Source organism: Protopterus annectens, chromosome 13.part0 (genome assembly GCF_019279795.1).
Source record: "Protopterus annectens isolate FY-2018-M chromosome 13.part0, PAN1.0, whole genome shotgun sequence".
NCBI classification, from domain to species: domain Eukaryota; kingdom Metazoa; phylum Chordata; order Ceratodontiformes; family Protopteridae; genus Protopterus; species Protopterus annectens.
This window is the reverse complement of record NC_056747.1, coordinates 301,329,676-301,350,488: the sequence shown is the minus strand read 5'-3', so window position 1 is coordinate 301,350,488 and position 20,813 is coordinate 301,329,676. Positions and strand designations below refer to the sequence as shown.

The window sequence follows — 20,813 nt, the reverse complement described above, 5'->3', positions numbered from 1 at the left end:
CAAACACCTGACAGAAAGGGCAAGACTTATGGTCGTGGTTAGGCCCTAAACAGAAAAGGCACAGTGTCTTTATGTCTGCCACACTGGCACTTGCCATTCTTAGATGACATGTAACTTCATACAAAAGCAGTAGCAAAAGGTTTAAAAAAAAAAAAAAAAAAAAAACAGGGTTCTTATCTAAATCTTGTACACCAGCAACAACTTGGGTGAGCACACCGACAGTCAAAGAGGGCGTTCAGACTGGTAGCAGAAACGTTCTGAGGATGGTATGTGCAGACATCACTTTTATGGCCTATGTGCTACATCCCTCATACCCTGCAGTGGTAAAAGGATATTTTACATTGGCTGGATGTCGGGACCACCTACAACAGTCTTCCCCCATGTAAAGAATACTGCAACATAAGAATAGAAAGACATCTGTGAATGGTGTGGGCTGTTCTCCCTTTAGGTGTGCTCATCCTGATGAAGTCCTGTCAATGTCTGGAAAATTCTGGAAGGCAGATGCCCGATGCCCTGTTGCGGCTAACTCCCAACACTGCGCCAGTAAACTCCTACAGTGATAATCACATTTTTCATCCAGCAATACATTGATCCTTAGTGTTGACTTAAGCAGTATTTTATTCTGTAAATTCTTGTAAAACATCTTTTGCCAAAGTATTTTCAGTCACATTTCTTACCCGGCTGTCTAAAACCTTCTAATGCATCCCCAGTATTCCCAGTAGTATCTACTCAACTAAATGCTCATCTAATAACTATGTCCATATGAATCCCTATGGTGCAGTTACTTACCATTTCTTCATATGCTTAATTTCATATTCTTTCAGCCATGTTACATAACTTAGGCCGGACTTCATTATATCAGTCTTCAGGTACAACTAGATCGTGAATGTCTTTGCCAGTCCATGATCATCATATCAAATGAACATAAACCATACCTGCCAAGACAGCAAAACGATCCTCCAAAAATCTGAAAAGAACACGTTTTCACCCAAGCTAGCAAAAGCATATCCAACAAACCCTTCTAGCAGCTAACGCCCAATATGCAAACCTCTCAACACTCAGTCACAGTTCACTAGACTCAGCAATGAACTTGGACATAAAACCACTCAAATCAGGATTCATAGCAATGACAACAATCATTTGTTCACTTACATGCATGCATTAACACATTTATCTTAACACTATCCTTGAACTCAGAACCGAATTTGGCCACTGCAGCATCACATTTAATTCAAAGGTTTTATTTTTTTGTCACAACACACCTCCTTTTCATACTGTGCGAGTGCATAAAAGTAAACAGTTTTCATACAAATAGATATAATGTATAATACAACTTTATAAAATTATATTAAAACTTTGCTTCTGTCTATTTTCAACAATCTGAAAAGAATACAAGGGACTTTTCCAGTTTGCAGAATGTGCCTTGACAATGTCTGCCCTACATTATGATGCATCAGTTCCTCTCCGACACAAAAAGCAGACACTTCAACGCTTGGTACATCGGGTTACGAATGGAACAGAGAGAAGCACTCAATCATGGCTAGTACGGAAGGCATACCTGAAGCTGTTTCTGTGCTGGCACTTGCTGCTTGCTTCTATAAGTTGCAATCTGTCTTCTAATCCTCAGTAAAGACATAAGTAGGCTTCGACAAGGCTGAGGCATCCATTTCCTAATAAATATTTAACATCTGCAAAAACTGTGTGATGCTGTCCAATAAGGAGGAGGAAAGGTCACAATGGAAGGTTATTTTTAAAGCACAGATATTTGGGTTCTGAGAATGCAAAACAAAGAGCCCTCGCTTGAGCTCTATTCCAAAGTTCACAGCAAGAATAGACACTTAATTCAAACCAGATACCACCAAGTTAAGTAAAGGGATGTTTAAGGGAATTCTGCCTGATTTATGATCCCTAGCGATAGAAATTAATCCAAGGAAGTGAGAAATGCAGTGCATCTGTGGCAGAAATTACGTTTTTTTTATGTACCTGTACTTTAAACTTAAATGCAAAAAAAAAAAAAAAACAACAACAAAAATAAAAATGTGAAAGAACTCTGGAAACTGCACAATCAACAATCTTTTCCTTTGTTCTGATTAATGTTAGGGAGTGAGAATTTCTAACACGGTCAACTGCCATCTATGAACTGAGAGGAATTCCACATATCTGGTAGTATGGACCATCTGTCCAGCAGTATCCATAATGCTTTTGGCAGTCTGCACTGTTTTCCATGGAATTCTGAAACAATTTTTCCTGCAGCTGGTTATGATGAGCTCTCAGGTGCTTGACCGTCTGTGAGAAAATGTTCAGAATCAGGCTACAAATATGGAAGTGTAACTGGCAGCTATATCTCCTTGTCTGTTGGATTTGAAAGCTGCTCCAGTTTTGTTCTGGACAAGTCCTGCTGATACTCAAGAGCTGTTTGATGAATTTTCATTAGTCGGCGAACTAGCTGATGAAGAGGAGGAAGAGGAAGTAGAAAAATTGATCCCTGACAGTCCTGGAGGGTTTGTTGCTGTGTTCTGTCCACTTAAACTTTTTCTGCAGACTGGACAAGTATCATGCTGGTTTCCCAAAAAAATGCAGGATTAATTAGAGAGAGAAAAGAAGAAGAAAAAAAAAAAGATGAATAATTTAGGTACATTATTCTTACAAACACACATCTCATTTGTTTTACTAATTTAAATGCATAGATCAGTGCTCATAAAACTCTAAGTTGTATAGTTTTGCAGAGGAGTGCTCAGATTTATGCCATCTTAGAATCACTTAGGCCTAAGGAAACATGCGACTACAAACACTGGGAAAAGAAGCATTAGACGAATGCTAGGTCAATCAATATGCTTTTAAGTAGCTATTCACTTAGAACCCTCTGTGTGTCGGTGGTGTGGGTCACAAAAATAGAAGTGTAACAGGAAGACATCTCTGAAAGTATTAAGTATTCCACTTCTAGGAGAAAATGAATGGGGTGGGTAACCAAAGGCATCTAGAATGCAGAAAAAGCAGGAAAAAAACTATTAACAGTTCAAATGGTGTGATCCACCTACAGTAACAGCTGTAGCTCATGGAAATTTTCCACAACACACTGTGGTAAAAGCTTACAAACTTTTTATGTAACACAAAAGCCCAGTTGCCAAGTTGCATATTCACCTAACATAAAAGAACTTGCTGAATCAACATCCGCACTAGTATACAAACTGTTATGATGTAAACATTTATGTTAGAGTGGTCTTCAGAGCAGTGTCTAGCTAAAGTGGCAAAATCATCATCTGACTCTACACAATCAAGAGACCCTGAACTTTGCTCTCTAATTCTCCTGGAACATGACAAAATAAACTTGCTTCCCGACGGGTTATCAACTGAATGGTCTCTATCTCGGACAAGTTTAAATTCACCCAGGCCATTCTCATAGGTTAGTACTAGGCTATCTACCTTTGTGAGCCCATTTTAAGCCTAGCCAATTTTCCTAACCCACGGCTAACAATCAAGACTTGTATCTTGTGTCTATGAGGTATTTACCTTAACCATTATGCCAACTCCCAAACTCCTAAAATAAACTGACCCATATTGTCTGTTAAAGTCAAAAACCACAAAACCAATAACTCAAAGCAGAAGGAAGGATGAAGTCTTCAGTGCCGAGTGCCACTTATAAGTTCTTTACTATAAAACAACATGGTTAAGCACTTTCGTCCCCAAAATGTCAGGACAAAATAACAGGGTTAAACGCTTTTGTCCCCAAAATGTCAGGAATTGGAAGTCCTGACATTCTGAGGATGAAAGCGCTTAACCCTGTTATTTTATAATAAAGAACGTATAAGTGGCACTTGGCTCCACAGTTTCTGTTATCAAGGATCAAACTCTAATGTACACATATACAACCATCTCCCAAACCATAGCCCAGAGTAGCAGCATGATGCTTTTATTAAAAAAAAAAAAATAAATTGTCCAACACATCACTCAGACACAACACACCACGATTCATGGACCTTCTTGGACTTCATTTACTTTTTCAGTGGGGGAGGAGGGGAACCTAAATAGAGAGAGTACCATTTCAAACAGCAATGCGTCATTTAACCACAAACAATATGCACAAAAGACTGCATTAGTGACCTGTAGAAATGGATTCTCTACTGGCCATTTCAAGAAACTTTAGCTTGTATTTTCCAATTCATTAATATTTTAAGAAAAAACAAAACTGTAAAATGAAGACCTATCCCTATGTACCTGCTAGAACTTACCAAGACTAAAAACACTACTACTCACATTCTGAAGTGGAATGATTTTCAGCACAGTGATGTTCCCTCCAGTTAGACAAGCTCCTAGGATGTCACATCAGGGTTCGGGACCTATTTATGACAAGCAGTATCTACTAAAGGTGTTCAGTGGATCCTCCATTCTGAAAGGAGCAGAACACCAGAAGTACAAGACATTGTTAATGAGGAGGCAATTTGGGAAGAAATTCAGGAAAACAGCCAAAAGGAGTAATGGGTTTGAGAATGAAAACTGAAGGAATGATGTTTAATAAGCTATGAATGTGCTTCCACAAAGCAGCTTGATAAACCTCCAGCACAACATGCCTGCCTGCAGCCATACAGGGTGCTAAAGGACACACGGAATACTCCCTTTCCCTTTTACACCATGAAGTACTCAGCTTGGTTTCGCATAAATAAAATGTAGTGGACAAAACAGAACGATTGATTTCTGGTAGCTGGCCTGACTGCACCATAGGGTTTGTATACATACATTTTTGGATGAATGTCTATCGCGTAGTATAGTTGACAAAGCAGGGTATGTTTCACATTCAGAGAATGCAACCTACTTAAAGCTGTAATGGGGTATGTTAACAAAAAAAGGTATAAAAGAACTAATAGACAACTTCTTGCCTACTGAGTTTAGCTGAAGTGCAGGCAGGTATTTCAATGAGACTGCAAAATTGTGCAAAATGGGGGGGGGGGGGGGTGCTACTCCCCTCTCTTGCACAAAAACTTTTTTTTTTAAGTCTGCTACAGACAACAAGGTGTGATGTTGACAACTGGTCTAATGTTTACTTTAATATCCAAAATAAACTACAAAGTTTCAATCTGGTTAATAAGAAAAAAAATTAAACAACCTTTGCAGAAAAAATACTGCATACATTCTCCAGTGTTAAGTTGATCTACCAGGACCTTCCTTGGTGAATCTAAGGTTGGGAATAATTTCTCCTTATGTGGAATCTGACTTTTTTCCATAGGGCTTTTATTCCATGCCTGCTGATCACAATCACTCCCTTTAAAAGCTGTAAGCACTATTAGTCTTCCCAGCACCTCAAAACTCACAGGGCCTACCTGTGCACATGTGGGTGTGGCGGGAGGTGAACTGACCACAGAAGGCTATCATCCAAGCAGCCAAGGAGGAGTTTTTCTTATTGCCTACATCTTTATCCACATCTTTTTTGTCCTAACAGCCTAAGAGTCTAACTTACATCCCCCCTCCCAAATAAACAGGAACCAAACTGGATCCTTTCCATCACATCTAGCGATACTGTCTACCTTCCCCATAGGGCAAAAGCATGGCTCCCATGCGGGGTCGTCACCTGGAATGAGACATGACAAATCTAACTGAAACTGCACTGTCACAACTGATGCACCCACTTAAGGGCCAGGAAGAATCGGGACTAAAACTCAAAACTCATAACTCATCAGATGTCCTGTGACAGGTTTCATGATCTTTCTGATCAGTAAAACACATGATGCTTGTACCAAGAACTGTACTGACATGGATTGCTCAGTCAGAGGAAATCTTTGTAGGGGAAGGTTTATGACCCTCACAACATGTCCAAAGATGATGATGTCCATAATTCACTGGTCCCTTATGATGGTTCTCAAAGCCGGGGTGAACCCAGTTACCCCCCTCCAAACAGGGCGAAAGCCACACTACAGTACGGATTGTTGTGGACCCACTGAAAGATCCGAAAGCCTGTCTGACTCTGCCAACACTGGAAGGGCAAGAAGGTGTTATAATGCTCAGGGACTTTCTCTGGATGGTAAAAAGGACTCTCCTACAACTGGTGAAGTCTTGTAAAGGAAAAGATAGAAGTGGCAAGATCACAAAGGTTCTCCACAACATGACAGACCGCTGCTTCTTCAAGCTGTCATCAACCAGGTCCCTGAGCAGACTGACCAAACAAGCCCATCTCAGAGAGCTTGGGCATTCAGGACATTGTTCCTGAACTCCTTTTTGAAGGAAAAAAAGCCTTACCCATGCCACTTTGAAAAGGCACACCCAACAGCATTCTGCCCTAGCTAATGTATCACTGTAACCAAAACTACAGCAGGACACATGGTATCCCACAGTGGAAGTCCACCATACAGAACACACAGAACCTAAAGATAGGTTGTGGGTATATGAGAACAGAAAGAATACAAAATAACCAAATCCTGCACATAGCAACAAAAACGAGCAGTCACATGGAAATCATATAAACATGCTCCCCAAAGAAAACAAACAAAAAATTTAAACACTGAAAAATAGATAACATGAACGAATAAGCTGTACATAATGCAGTACACACAAATACATTTTAACACCCATAATGAAAAATAATAAATCAATAAGCATAATTTAATCCAGGAGCAAACAAAGCACCTAGATTAATTATGCACAGGTTTTCTTTTCTAATTAGATTACCTTGCTAACCTGTTTTTTTTTGGAAACTGTTTATACAAATAAATGAAAATACAGTTGCAGAAGAATAAGACCTACCAGGACAGAACTTGGTCCTGTGTTCCTTGATCAATGACAGGATGGTACCAAAGAGCGATCTCTGATGAGGTCAGCAACTCATGGCATCTGGATGATCATCTACCAATAGGGCATTGAAAAAGCTTCAGGTTGTGCTTGGCAGGTGATTTAATGGCAACATGGACATAATGCACAGGCAAGCAAATTCAAGTATTAATAGATGACAGCATGACAGAGATCTGAACTCTGTAGGGGTCAAAAAAAAAAAAACACTAGAAGGCTCTACAGATGAAAGCACTTAGCCAGTGTCATCCAAGCATACATCCATACCATGTCATGGTATATTGCTGGGGGGGAGGGGGGGGGGCAACTCCAAAATGAAAATACTCAAACTTTGCTCCAGCAAGGAAGGCTCTCTTTTACTTAATGTTTCAATACACTACTTTATCTTAGAGCTAAAATTCTTGGCATTTACCAATGTCTTGTAATTCAAATATTAATTTGGCTGATACAGTTTAAAAAGTTCATCTCTGTCACAAAGAAAATTACAGGATGAAGCTCAAAGCATTCTATACAGACATTCATATCCCAGACTGCCATAGAGAACCTTTGTGGGGGCTGCTAATGCAAAAGCCATCAGAAGAACAATCACAAAGTGTTAGAAGACAATCAAGAACCACAGAATTCCCGAGATGAAAAGCAATGCCACCAGCCATTTTGGAACTCGAACAGAAAAAGGCCACTTTCTCATAAAATTAAAAAAATATCCAGCTTCTATGGAAAATAGATTGAGGTACACCAGAGAGGAAAAGAGGCAGGGGAAATAAGACTACATGGTAATGTATGTGTGCTCATGACAGATGGCTTGCTAGCTTGAGCCAGCACCTGCGGCAACTCAGCAGAAAATATTTTCCAGGAGGGGTTCAAAGGGCCACAAATGAAACTAAGAGGACAACAATTGTGGGTGCGTGTACACTTACCACAAAGTACAGCTGTATGTGAAACTCACTATATCAGTTGACATTTGCAAAGGATCACTGTTGAAGTATAATCCCTGACACAGGAATTAGCTGCAAGTGGCCTTTTGTCTGACCCAATTTTCAGATGTTTATTGACATAATGGTATGGGTTGTAGCCTAAAACATCTTCAAGAGAGGATGCACACTTGTATACTGGATAAAAAGCAGCTCAGTCATGCTCTCTTCTGTTCTTTCTGAGACACAGACAGAAAGAATTTCCTATCGTAGAAAGGTCATATTTGGAGACAACTGCAGTACTCAATCCCTCAATGCTAGGGATATAAAAGTATAGTCAAGAAAATATTACTCTTCGCTTTTACCCTCCCTTACCTCTAGAGATGAATGGGCCTACTCTAAAAGAAGGGTAAAGGAGGTAAGAGAAGTTCTATTGCAAAAGTGATCCTACTCAAATATCTGTTAAGGTGCATTTTATAGATTACTAGGCTAACAACCTGGGGGGCCTTTCTAAGACTCGCTACATTTTCCCAAAAGAATGATGTATTGTATCCAAATAGGATGTTGAGGTCCGGGCACTTATAAGCTACCTCTTTCCTTAAGTGACATGGGTGTAAGGCCAAGTATAAATTTCCTAATCCCCATCCAGTGGTCCATTTCTCAAACAGTTGCACTATGTTCATTCTTTGGATAAATGCTACATATAGACATATGGAAGACACCAACAGGTACATTAGGAATGGACAGGTGGAAAACAATCATTCTGCTGACTCCGTTGAATGAATCCTAGAAGGGCAGTAGTCCTTGATTTTGCTCTACTCATGGACTGCATTATCCAGTTTTTAGTCCTTTGAAAAGATGTGGGAAGAGGACCAGGTGGTTACCTCACGAATGCTCTGCATCATTCTTTCCTCAAGAAAATATCTGACGTAGCAGCTACCTCAATGACTGTTCTGTAATCCTCCATTCAAAAGCTTGCTTTTGCAGTCAGTTAGCCATCTGGCATTGCTTTGCTTAGTCACGGACCTCAATTCCTTTCCTTGTGCAAAAGCAGCAAACAACTGAAGAACTACCTTTGGAACTGCACAACCATTTTTTTTGATGGGCTGTTTGCTGGAATGCATGCAGAGATGATTGAAATGTGCACTTTAATGGAAATGCACCCTACAATACACTGGGGCCTGGTTTCTCTTCCTTTCCTTCATCAAATGGAAAATATTTTCTATTTACGCAGGTAAGGCTTCCCTTGTATGGAATTTTCTGCCCCCCCCGTAGTACACAGCACAACCCTAGAATCAGGTACTTCACAGGAATGATAGTTAAACCATCTTAGCTGTCAGTATGAGTCTCTTCAGGTTCAGACTGATCAGGTTTGCTGGATTTCTGGATGAGAAAATGTAACCACTGAGGTAGGAAGCATGACAATTCTCTCCCAGCTGTGTGGCCATGGAGAAGTTGTGTTAAGAATTTAATATACCTGCAGATGTTCAAGCACATTAACTGTTGCAGTCTGCATCTGTTGGGCATCTTATCTTGTTTGAAGGTAAGCTATGTACCACAAGGCCAGCACAACTTTCATAGCTGTACCTTCCTCAGTGACTTTGGCAGAATTCCTCCTACTCAGATGTCAGGAAGGTGATAGCAAAAGTGATGCACTGGGTCGGATGTAATCGACAGGTATCTTTTATGCCATGGCTAGAAAAGCCTGCTGCAGGCACCAGAGCAAGAGTGAATCAAAGAAGACAAGAAAACCCACTTATGAGGACACAATGCCCCTTTCTGGTATTTATGCAAGTTGAAAGGAGGGAATCTGTTAGGGAGATGCAATGGAAAGTGGGGAAAAAGGTAGTAAAGTGTACCCCGCTTGAGTCCCAGGTTGTCCAAGAAGGATGAGAGAAGGGATGGTTGGAGGAAAGACTGACTGCAATTGTGAATGCGCCTGAACACCTATAATTATATGGTGAAATCCTAACAACTATACTATGTTCACCATATTATTCATAGTTGTAGTCTATCAATAGGATGACTCCCACGCATTGCATCAGTGGATTTTTTTATTATTCATCCCTCTCTCTCTCTTTCTAGGGCCACATACCTTGTGGGATAACAGAAGCAAACTCTGACCTGGCAGTAGATGCAACCAGTGTGATATAATGTTTTAAGAAGTGGACAGAGAACAGAGTAGCTGCTTCCAAAACTAATTGGGTACTGACCCCTCTGATGAATGCTGTGGAGGCTGCTGTGACTCTGACCGGGCTTTTACATACCTTAGTAATGGCTTTCAAGAGGCCAAATACCAACGAAGAATAGAATGAGCAAACCACTTAGCCGGTGTCTGCTTATTTACAGGCTTCTCCTCTCTGTCATTTGCAAAGGACACACATATTTATTTTGACTTTTTGATATCTTTTGTTTTGTCCAACCAGAACAGTTGTCTCTGTGCATCCAAAGAATGCAATTTTCTACTGCTCTTGATCCGAGGCTCACAGAAAAAAAAGGCAGGAAGAAGGTAGCCTAGTTCATAGAAAGCTTCATCATTCCTTGTGGCATGAAAGGCAGGTTTGAGCAAAGGGTACCCTATCTTTGTGACAAATCAAAAATTGCTTCCTGCACATCACTGCTTGCAGTTCTGAGATTCTTCTAGCAAATGTTACAGCCACCATAAAAACCTCTCTCAGGATAGGTACTTGAGAGGGAAGATGTATCTAGTTTGAAAGTGCTATACTCATTTTAAAAATTCTTTTACAGGTAGATGATAATTCAATGGAAGGAGCAGATGTAGACAGACAGCAAAAACATAAATCTTCAAAGATGCTTACGATAGACTTGTTTTGTAAAGGTCTGAAAGATGATTCTGGATCAATTGATCGTGGCCTGCATTTGATTCTTAGTCTCTGCATTTGTTCCAAAGGGAAATTATTTTACATTTTTGTACGCATGATTGCTTGTTGTCTTGTTAGCCTCTCTTTCAATATTTACCACATCCTCTGAAAAAATATACTTGAAATGGATGAGTGATAGACCATCCAAACTGTTAGCCTTAAAGAAGCCACGTTGGTGTGCATTGGGGATCCTTTTTCTTGGTCAAGAAGTCCATGCATTTAGGCAACATTCTTGTCTCTGTCATTGCTAGACATGGTAGAAGAGAGAACCAATAGTGCCTGCGTCAAAATGACTAATAGCCTCTCTTCCTTGACCTTTTGCAATACCTTGGGGATCAGGGGTAAAGGAAGGAAAGGTGCATTGAAAAAGACCTATCCAATTTATGGAGAAGGCATCTATTCCATGCTACTACAGCTTATGTTCTGTAGCATAGCTCTCAGTTTTTCACTTTCTGGGAAATCGCAAAGATCTAGGTCTGGCACAGCCCACTCTTTGGTCAGGATCAGAAAGATTTCTCTGCATCCACTCAAGTGGGTCTACTTGGAATCTGCTAAGCCTGTCGACAAAAACATTCTTTTAAGATGGAATGTAGGCTGCCTGGAGGGGTCAGGCCTGAATCTTGAGCAATTTCCTAAGCCTACACTGTAGTCTGCATGGTAGTAAGGATGGAAACCTCATACCATGTTTGTTGATATATCAAGTGACTGTAGCACTCTAAGAATTTGGAAGGCCCTCTGTGTGCCTAAATCTGTTTGAATGCTTTTAAAGCAAAGGTAACAGTAATCACTTCTTTCACATTTATGTTTGAGAGAGACAGAGTGAGTGTCAGGGAGACTTATGCCCCTCTGGGATGAAGGGGCTTATATTAGCTTCCCGAAAGTTCAATACAGCGAATGGCATGTACAGTGAAAATGCCATTCAGTGATGTGTTAATAGTGAGATCATAATACAATGAAGATCGGAATATTTGCCCCCTTTCCTCACTGTATTGCAGTCTCAGAGTTGGCATATATAATTAGCAGGGGGGGGGGGGACACAGCCCTCCACAATAGCGAATTCGCAGAACAGCATTTTCGCTACACATGCCGTTTACTGTATTCAGCTTTCGAGGAGATAATATAGACCCAGGATGAAAACCCTCTGCAGTTGTATCCAACATTGCCATTGAAAAAGTTATGTACTCACCATAACATTCCATCTATGTTGTCTATTTTCATTCTTCCTCAACTGTTGGGTTCGGATCTGACTTGGCTGCTTTTTACAGTTTGTGGAACACTGAAGCTCTTGAGCGCCTCCATTACCCATAATGCAATAGTCCCCTACCATTTCACAGATCTTGTTTGCTAATCTTTTAGTCAATATACTAATTAACAAACAACAGTATCTAGAGCTCAAATAAAGGACACTGGCTCATTAAGCACCTTCTAATCCTTCCAGACATCAAACTGGTAGGGGGTTGGAGGGAGGGAAGTTGAGGAAGAATGGAAATGGACAGCACAGACGGAACTTTATGCTGAGTACTTAACTTTTTTATCTGATGTTGTCATTTTCACTCATTCCTCAACTGTTTTGACAGAGTTCTCAGCTACCTAAATCCCGGGAGGAATTTTAAGGATGGATATTCCTGAGCACTGCTAAGCCGAAGGCTGCTCTTCCCCTACAGACCAGATCCAATTTGTAAATCGCAATAAAGGTATGAGGGTTAGCCCAAGTTGCAGCTGCACAATCACCACCAAGGAAGATCTGGATAAAAATACTGAACAGGTTGCCATAAACCTGGTAGAATGAGCTATTACAGGTACTGGCAAATGCAAACCTGTTTTTTTTTATAAACAAATGAAATACAATCAGCTGACCATTTGGTTAAGGTTACTTTAGTAACTGGTTTGCCCAATTTTGAAACGGAAAAGGAGGCAAATTACTGATATGATTTTTTGAAAATTTTTGTCCTGTGCAGATAAAAATGCAACTGTCTGTGAACATACAACAGATGCAACATATAGTCTGAAAAATTTGGAAAGAAAACTGGAAGGTTGATAGTTTGATTAATATTGGATTCTGGCACCACCTTAGGAAGGAAGGATGGGTTAGTTTGTAAGGATACCCTGGCCTTTTGCAAAAACAAATAAAGATGTTTAGAAGATAGGGCTTGAAGTTCAATATTCTTCTAACAGATGCAATGGCCATGAAAAGACAGTCTTCCAGGTTAAAAATTTTAGTTCACACTTTGCTGACTGTTGAAAAGGAGACCGGTTTTACAATTTTTGACCTAAATTCAAATCCCATGGGGGAGTGGGGCCTTTATAAGGAGGTCTATGAAGAAGGGTTCGCCTTATAAAGGCCTTACAAAGTTTAGAAGAAGCTAAAGACAAATTAGTAATGGCAGCTAGTTATACTTTTACAGTTGAATAACTAGCACCTTCATTAAAAACTGTAGCTAAAAACTCAAGAACTTTATGTACTGGCACTGAAAAAGGGTCAGTGTCAATCTGCTATGCCCAAATACAACTTTTCTATTTACTTCTGTAAATTTTTCTAGTTGAAGTTTTGTGGGAGGATAAAAGAATGTTGCAGACAGGGGAGGAGAACATGGGCTGTCTTGCTACCAATGGAAGTGGAGAAACCATGCAGTCAATTTAAGGCCTAAGATATCTGGGTGTATCATGTCTGTCAGATGAGACAGGAGGTCTGGAACTGGATCCAGAATCTATGGTGGGTGAAGCAAATGAGGACAAAGAGAGGGGAAGCAAATCCAACAAGGCCAATAAGGAGCAATGAAGATGACTGCACTCTTCAATTGAGATGCTTCCTTAAAGAATTTGGGGATTAGAGGTACTGCTTGAAAGGCGCAGAGGAGACCAGGGGGCCAATCGGGAAAACAGCACCATTGGGTGATTCCTCCAGTGAGGGGACTAGGGTAAAGAACCTGCTGTACTTGCTGAGGGGAGATGCAAAGAGATTGCAGCAAGATTGACCCCACAGACGAAATATATTTTCAGCCACTTTTATGTTGAGTGACCACTTGTGAAGCATTAGAATGGATCTGCTTAATTTGTTTGCCATCATGATGGATTTTCCAGGAATGTGTGCTGCTATAAGAAATCCACTGAATGAAATCACCCATTGCCACACACTCAAAGCTTCTCGACACAGGGGATAATATTTGGTTCCTCCATGTTTGTTAATGTACCAGACTACAGACATACTGTCCATCTGTACTGCAATGGTCTCGGAGAGGAGAGTGTTTTGGAAGTCCTGTAACTTTAGGAAGACTGCTAACCTCTTCGGGGGACCATGTGCCTCGGACCGCCTTTCCCAAGAATTACCCCCACCCCCCCCCCCCCCCCCCCACACACACACACACACACACACACACCTCATCTGGGAAGCATTCATGGCAACTATGGTCTTGGGATGAAGGAAAGTGACTTTGCATTATCTGATAAAGTGACTTTGTATTATCTGATTGGAGTAAACCCACTACAAAAAGGTAATTGCTGCAATCCTGAGTTACCTTGATTTGGGTGGATAAGGGTTGGTGAAGAACAGACCACCAAGTCGCTAGGGACCACTGAAGAATACTCGTGGTATTTTGCTAACAGAACCAAAACTACCACAGCAGACTTTGACCCTAATGCTTGAAGGTTCAATCAAGCTAAGACAGAGAAAGTCTTAATGATCTTTTTGACCTGGAATTGTACGGTTCGTACCTTTTTCTTTTTAAACTCCTTTACTGAATTATCACTAGTGATATAGGCAAATTTATATTTATATAAAGGTAATTAAACTGTATTAACAAGATCACATTTACAATTATACTTCACATATATTGCTATATATCATATAACCTAAGCAACATTACATAAAGTATTCAATTCCTGCCCTTTTTTAACAAGAAACATCTTTATTAAACCATCATTTACAACACAGGCAATCATATATTTATTTAAATGAAAACAAACCACACCACCCAGTCGCAAACATTATATATTACTTACCTACCCAATCATTTTTAGTCAAACATTACATAGCTCATTTAACTCCTGCCTTCTTTTAAACCTCATTCCTCCCCTGTATGTACTGTTCCCACAATTCCCATTTTTATCTATGTAGTTTGCTCCTACCCTTTTCTAAAGATTTCAGTTCCAGTTGTTTTATCTCTGTTACTATATTCACTACTTCTATTATTGTTGGTTTAGATTTTGATTTCCATTTTCTAGTAACTGCTTTTTTGGCAGCCACCCGTATGGTTTGTATCTTTGCTAAAGGGAGGAAAGCTGCAAGGATACTGTGCTGAACAAAGCTCCAATAAACTGATATTTGAGTCGGTTCTAGTTGAGATTTGTTGTCACTGATGGTAATTAACAGGTGACAGCATAACTGGAGTACATAATCTTGTGTTGTGATCAGATAAATGCCCTGCAGAGCAGTTATGAGCTAGTCATCCAAAGAAAACACCTGGAATCCTTGTCATCTCAAGTGAGCTGCCACTACTACCATGCATTTGAACACCCTGGGGGCTGTGGTAAAACCAAAGGACATAGCTCTGAACCGTCTTCCCAGCTGGAAGTGTAGGTATAGTCTAGATCATCTGTTCATTTTTATATGATAGTATGCATCCTGAAGATCTACAGAGCACATCTAGTTGTGCTTGTGCAGAAAAGACAGAAAGGACTGAACTGTGACCATCTGTAACCTTGTGTACTAAACTAACTAGTTTAGATTGCCGAGATCCAAAATTTGACTCCAGTCCCATTTTCCTTTGGCACTAAAAAGAATCTTGAGTAAGTTCCAAACTCTTTCTGGTCTGGAGGGACATCTTTGATGACTCTCTTTGGTAGCAGCTTTTTTATTTTTAGTGTTACAGTTTTCCGTTGATTGGGTGGAACATCGGGGAATTTTGTCTACTGATGGGGGTAGGGAAAAGGGTATTACATAACCTCTGGAACTAATCCTCTGCACTCATGAATCTTTTGTAATCTGTAGCCAGGCTCTCTGGTGCAGGGATAAATTACCCTGACTGCCTCAAGAGGTGGCCAATCGGGCTTCCTTTCAGGGGCACTAGTAGTGCCTCTGGTTTTGAGGGCCTCCTCTGCTATGCACGTGACATCTTCCATTAGAGTCTCCCCCTTTGCCCTGGGTGAATTATCTTCACGTGGATCTTGAAAGTGACCCTCAGAGTTTCTCAACCACATTTTTTGACCACCTTGTTGATTCCTAGAAAAAGACTTTTAAGGAGTTCAAAAACGTACACCCACAGCAGACAGGGTCTTACCATTCTCCTCACACCTGGATAATGTGTCTTTAACGTTGGGGCCAAATAAAGAACTTCGGTCAAAGACAGCATTGACAAAGGAAGACTTGAAGGCACCACAAAATCACACAGGCACATCCAGACATCCCTCCTAATGGAAATGCATGAACCCGCCGCTCTTGAGGTAACTTCAACTGCATGCAAGATGAGCCTCACGGACGAATTTGAAATGGACTGTGTCTCACAGTTGCCTACCCTAATTGAGCACTCTGCCTCAATAGTAATGATCCCAGAAAGGGATCTGGTGAGTTCTTTAGTCAAATCCCTCTGGAGTCTGGTGAAGTGTGCCAAATAATTCAGCGACCAAAGTGCAAAGGTCACTGAATGCAGACTATGAAAGTGGATGCCCTCTCATTCAGCTGGAAAAACCTGCAAGTATACGCTTTCCCACCTTTACTTCTCCTTCCAAAGGTACTCATAAAAGCCAGGCAAGAAGAGCCAAAGGTTCTTGTGCTAAGTTCTTTAAGACTGGGTACCAGTGATGGCGTGGCCAGTCTGCTGCAATCAGGATCATCTTTGGCTCTTCTTGCCTGGCTTTTATGAGTACCTTTGGAAGGAGAGGTAAAGGTGGGAAAGCGTATACTTGCAGGTTTTTCCAGGTGAAAGACGGCATCCACTTTTCATGCTTGTAGACGGTAACTCCTTGTGCCCTAGACTCACTGTTAGGTGCTGAACAGAGGAACTTTGTTCTGTAACCTTCTTTTCTGTGGACTTCCCTACGACCATGGCATCAACAGGTGCTCCTTTGCTCCAAAATATCTGCACAATGGAATCAGGTTCCTTTCACTCCCATCCAGAGATCAAATCTATGAGCTCATCAGTGGCGGAGTCACCCAGGAGGTAGATGGGTCAGCTACAATGGCTTCCAGGAATACCGATTCCCCTTAGGAAGGGTTGTTGGTTGACCAACCACCCCTTTTGCTTGAGGCGCTCTAATATAGCTCCAAATAAGATGTCGTCAGGTGGTGATCTCCCCTATCATCCTAATCAGTATCTTCCTTGATAGACTCCGGAGGAAGTGCTGCCTTTTGCACTTTCTCTTCTTAGGGACTTCTTCTGCGGGATGTTCCATTGAAGCATTGGAAGATATCAGTATACCCTCAGGGGTATCCTGGTGACTGGCAGTGAGAGCTGGTGGTCTCTGTGGAGCAGAAAGCTGAGGGTCAATATTTAAGGACAACTGGGAAGTAGGAGCAGAAAAGGGTGGATGCATCCTTTCTCTCAAAGCAGAGATAACTCTCTCCACTACCTCGAAAGCAGAATGCCTTGGACAGAAAGAAACCGATGGCTCTGAGAAGACATGCTTCTGAACCTTTGGCTCCCTCTGACCTGAAGGCAAACCACTCGAAGCAGGGGTCTGAGTCAAAATGTCAAGGGCCAAGGCTCCGTGGGCCAGAGATGGCTCTGACAATCTTGGAGTCTACTCCAATACCCTGGATCTGGCACCAACACTACAGCTCCAAGAGTTATTCGGCTCCAACATCCTTGGAGCTGGTCCACCCAGAGAGAGCATTGGCGTAGAAGATACAAAGATCCTCAGATCCGATACAGATGGATCCAGGATTCTTGTAGCCAACTGCTCTGAAGCCAAAGGTCAGATCGAAGGAGACAAAATAGGTGGGGTAGTACTAATGAAGGTCTCCTGACCCAGTGGGGTAGGAGCTGGGAGAACTCTCATTTGAATATGCGTCGAGAGAAATTTCATCATCCTAACCACATCTGCTTCAGTCAGACTTCTGGAGGACCAAGAAGAGGAAGCAACAGATGAAGTCCTGGAATGGGGACATCTTTCCAAGAAAGGAGATGGGAAGAGATTGGATCCAGAGTTAGCAGACACCGGATCAGAGGTGACCTATTCTTACATTTCTTCGGATCCAAGGTGGTCGGATCAGATAATTTTGATATTTTCAAAGGCAGTTCCAAGCTCATGGCAGAAGAACCTGAAGGGACAGAGGGATGCTTTTTGGCCTCTTTTAACTCCTTTTTTGCAGGGTTGAGCCCCAGATGCTGCATCAGAGGATGTCAAACGCATTAATCCTCTTAAAATTAATTTATATTCACATTCAATAAGGACTCTTGATTTAAAAGCCTTACATGTATCACATACAGAGTTTAAATGGGCTTGGCCTAAGCAATAAACACACAACTCGTGTGCATCAGACAATGGAATCTTATGGCTGCAGGCCTTACATTTTTTAAAACCCAAAGGCTTTTTTAAACATATATATGGATGTAAACAGTAGCAGACAAGACATAGACAAAGAAAAGTATTTTTAAAAACTTTTAAATAGTTACTAAAGATGAAGAGAAGTATTACCAGCAACAGTAATTTAGAAAAACTACCTCAAAGGTAAGGGAAAAAGGGAGAGAAAGAGAGAAAATACCAACAACGGTGTTGAGAAAAATACACTAAAAAAGTGTAACACAGGCAAGAGAAGATGTAAATCAGAAAGGAATGAAGGTTATATATATATATATATATATATATATATATATGTGTGTGTATATATATATATATATATATATATGTGTGTGTATATATATATATATATATATATATATATATATATATATATATAAAATCTAATATTACTCATGAAAAGTGAGTTAAAACTAGAGAGCTAACAGCGACCATGTCCATAAATAAAGGTAGCAAACGAGATCTGAGACATGGTAGGGGACAGGTACATTATAAGGGAGAAGCTCGATAGCTTCAGTGTTCCATGAGATGTAAAAAAGCAGCAGAGTCTGATCAGAGGGTCGGATCCAAACCCAACAGTTGAGGAATGAATGAAAATGACATCAGATCACAAATTTCATGGCTGGGGATGACTTTGTGTTGATGACATAAATCACTGAAATCACACTAAAGTGAAAGTCATGTTCTGAATCTACACCATGGAGTCTACTTGAATCTTGCAGATGTCAAGGAAGGGGAAAGCTCTGTATGTACTTTGACTAGCAAAAGGCCATTACTAAAATTCAGCACTGTGCAAAGGTGCTGGGTGCAGAAGACTAGCCAAAGGGCAAGGAGGTGAACTGGAAATGATCTTCCCTACTTTGAAGATTAGCAATCCTTTGTGGTTTTTGGCTATGGGACTAGGCAAGTTAGTCATCACTTAAATTTACAGCGACCACGAAGGCCTGAGGAAAAATGCATACAAAAGGCCTTGACGGGTCAGAATTTTAAGATTTGGAGTAATCAAGAAAGTAGTTTTTTTTAGAAAACTCACCATAATTGAAGACATTTGAATGGATCACTGTTGCAGTAGCCATAGATAAGACCTCCAGCTATTATTCAAAGGCTATGGGGATCTTCCACATGATCTAACCATTGTAGGACATTAGGAAGGATGCATAAAACCAGTGGTTAGGACACCAAAGTTAAAGGACTTTTTTACCTCAAGAAAGGAGGCTACAGTCCTGAGAAATAGGTAAATGCTAGAAAAATTATGGTAAGTTTACTTACAAAACTGTACTATGTTCATCATTAAATCACTGCTGCAGTAGCTTAAGCTATCTGGGCAGATTACTCAGTTTACTGGAGCTGCTCAGAGATTGCATTGCTGCCCTGCAAGCAACTCAGTTGTGCACTGTCAAGCACTGACAGTTTTCTACCCCTAGCCCTCCATAGAAAACTGTTTTTTGTTAGCCTTACAGCAAAGCCTGGTCCATCTAGCCCACTCCCCACTAGTTACTACAGTATATACCTTCCATAATGGACGGACAATTTCCCACCATTTCTCCAGCCAGCCATCTATTTGTGATTTGTAAGTAATAGAGTCCTCTGAAGAGGAGTAGTCTTCCTCAGATACCTCTAAAGGGGGCCAAGGAGAAGTAGCAGGTGGTAATTGTTGTGTCTGCAGGGCCTGGAATGCCTTAAAAAGACTTTGTAAAAATACTTCCCATCCAGGAATGGGTTGAGGCTCAGGATGCTTTAGTTTTTGTTTTCTCTTCAAGGGGGTAGCCAGTGGAGAAAAATCAGAGCTGACGTTTGTTTGGGTTTGTTTGGGTAGAAGTGTAGGAGCAGGGCCGTCCGACTGAATGAACTGTGGTTACCCTCCGCCATCAGGATCTGATGGCTGATTAGCCTCAGCGGAAGTACTTAAACTTTTCCGCCATCCCAGCTGCCATTGAGGTTCCCAGGCCTCGTTTGGAAATGGAGGTCTGAGAAGATCCTGGACTTTCATCAGCCTCAAGAATCCTCTCGGACGCCTGAGGCGCAGCGTGGGATTCTGGACCAATTTTCTTGGCCTTCTTCCTTGGCAGCTCGTTTACTCCACCTTCCATACTGAGTGCAACACATCGTAATCTCCGATTTTCCAAATACAGTTTTAACTCTGCCAGACGGCTGCAAAGTGTTTTTGGGACAAAAGATTTGCAGATGGGGCAGGATGTATGGTCATGGGCCTTGCCTAAGCAAAATACGCACTTTTCGTGCGTGTCCTTGTGAGGAATTTGTCTCCCACAAGCACACTTCCCCTTTCCAGTTGACATGTATGTCTTAGCAGTAATCAAAGAAACCCCCCAACAGGGCACTTACGTTTATCGGTAGACTGAAGCAGTCATCTGGTCTGGAGCACTAGCTTTAACCAGCACTTTAACAAGTGCTCTGGAACAGGCAGTCTGCACCACTCCCACGAGGGGTTTGACTGTACTAGACTTAGTACTCACCAACAACCCCGTGTGCTGCCCTCCCTGGTAAGGTCTGATCATAAATCAGTCTCGTTCGAATTAACAATCATACCTGACCCCCCCCCCCCCCCAAAAGAGCAAAAAGGTTGAAAAATTTCTCCAAAGCAAACTATAGCCTCCTAAGTGATGGCATAAACAATTTCAAAACCCCTGCTACCACTGTCAACAACAACTCCTATACAGAGGTGTACACAAATGCCCTGTATAAACACACCTATACAAATGCATAGATTTGG

General features: G+C 41.1%; 1 protein-coding gene across 1 annotated transcript in view; it reads right to left on the bottom strand.

Annotated features, from left to right (window-relative positions):
- Positions 1-1,220: 1,220 nt before the first annotated feature.
- RNF126 (ring finger protein 126) overlaps positions 1,221-20,813 on the bottom strand; it is a 673,386-nt gene continuing 653,793 nt past the window's right edge. Inside the window, exon 10 of the mRNA XM_044053890.1 lies at positions 1,221-2,558. Coding sequence (XP_043909825.1) covers positions 2,406-2,558 — 153 coding nt within the window. The 3' untranslated portion in view covers positions 1,221-2,405. The remainder of the gene's footprint in view (positions 2,559-20,813) is intronic.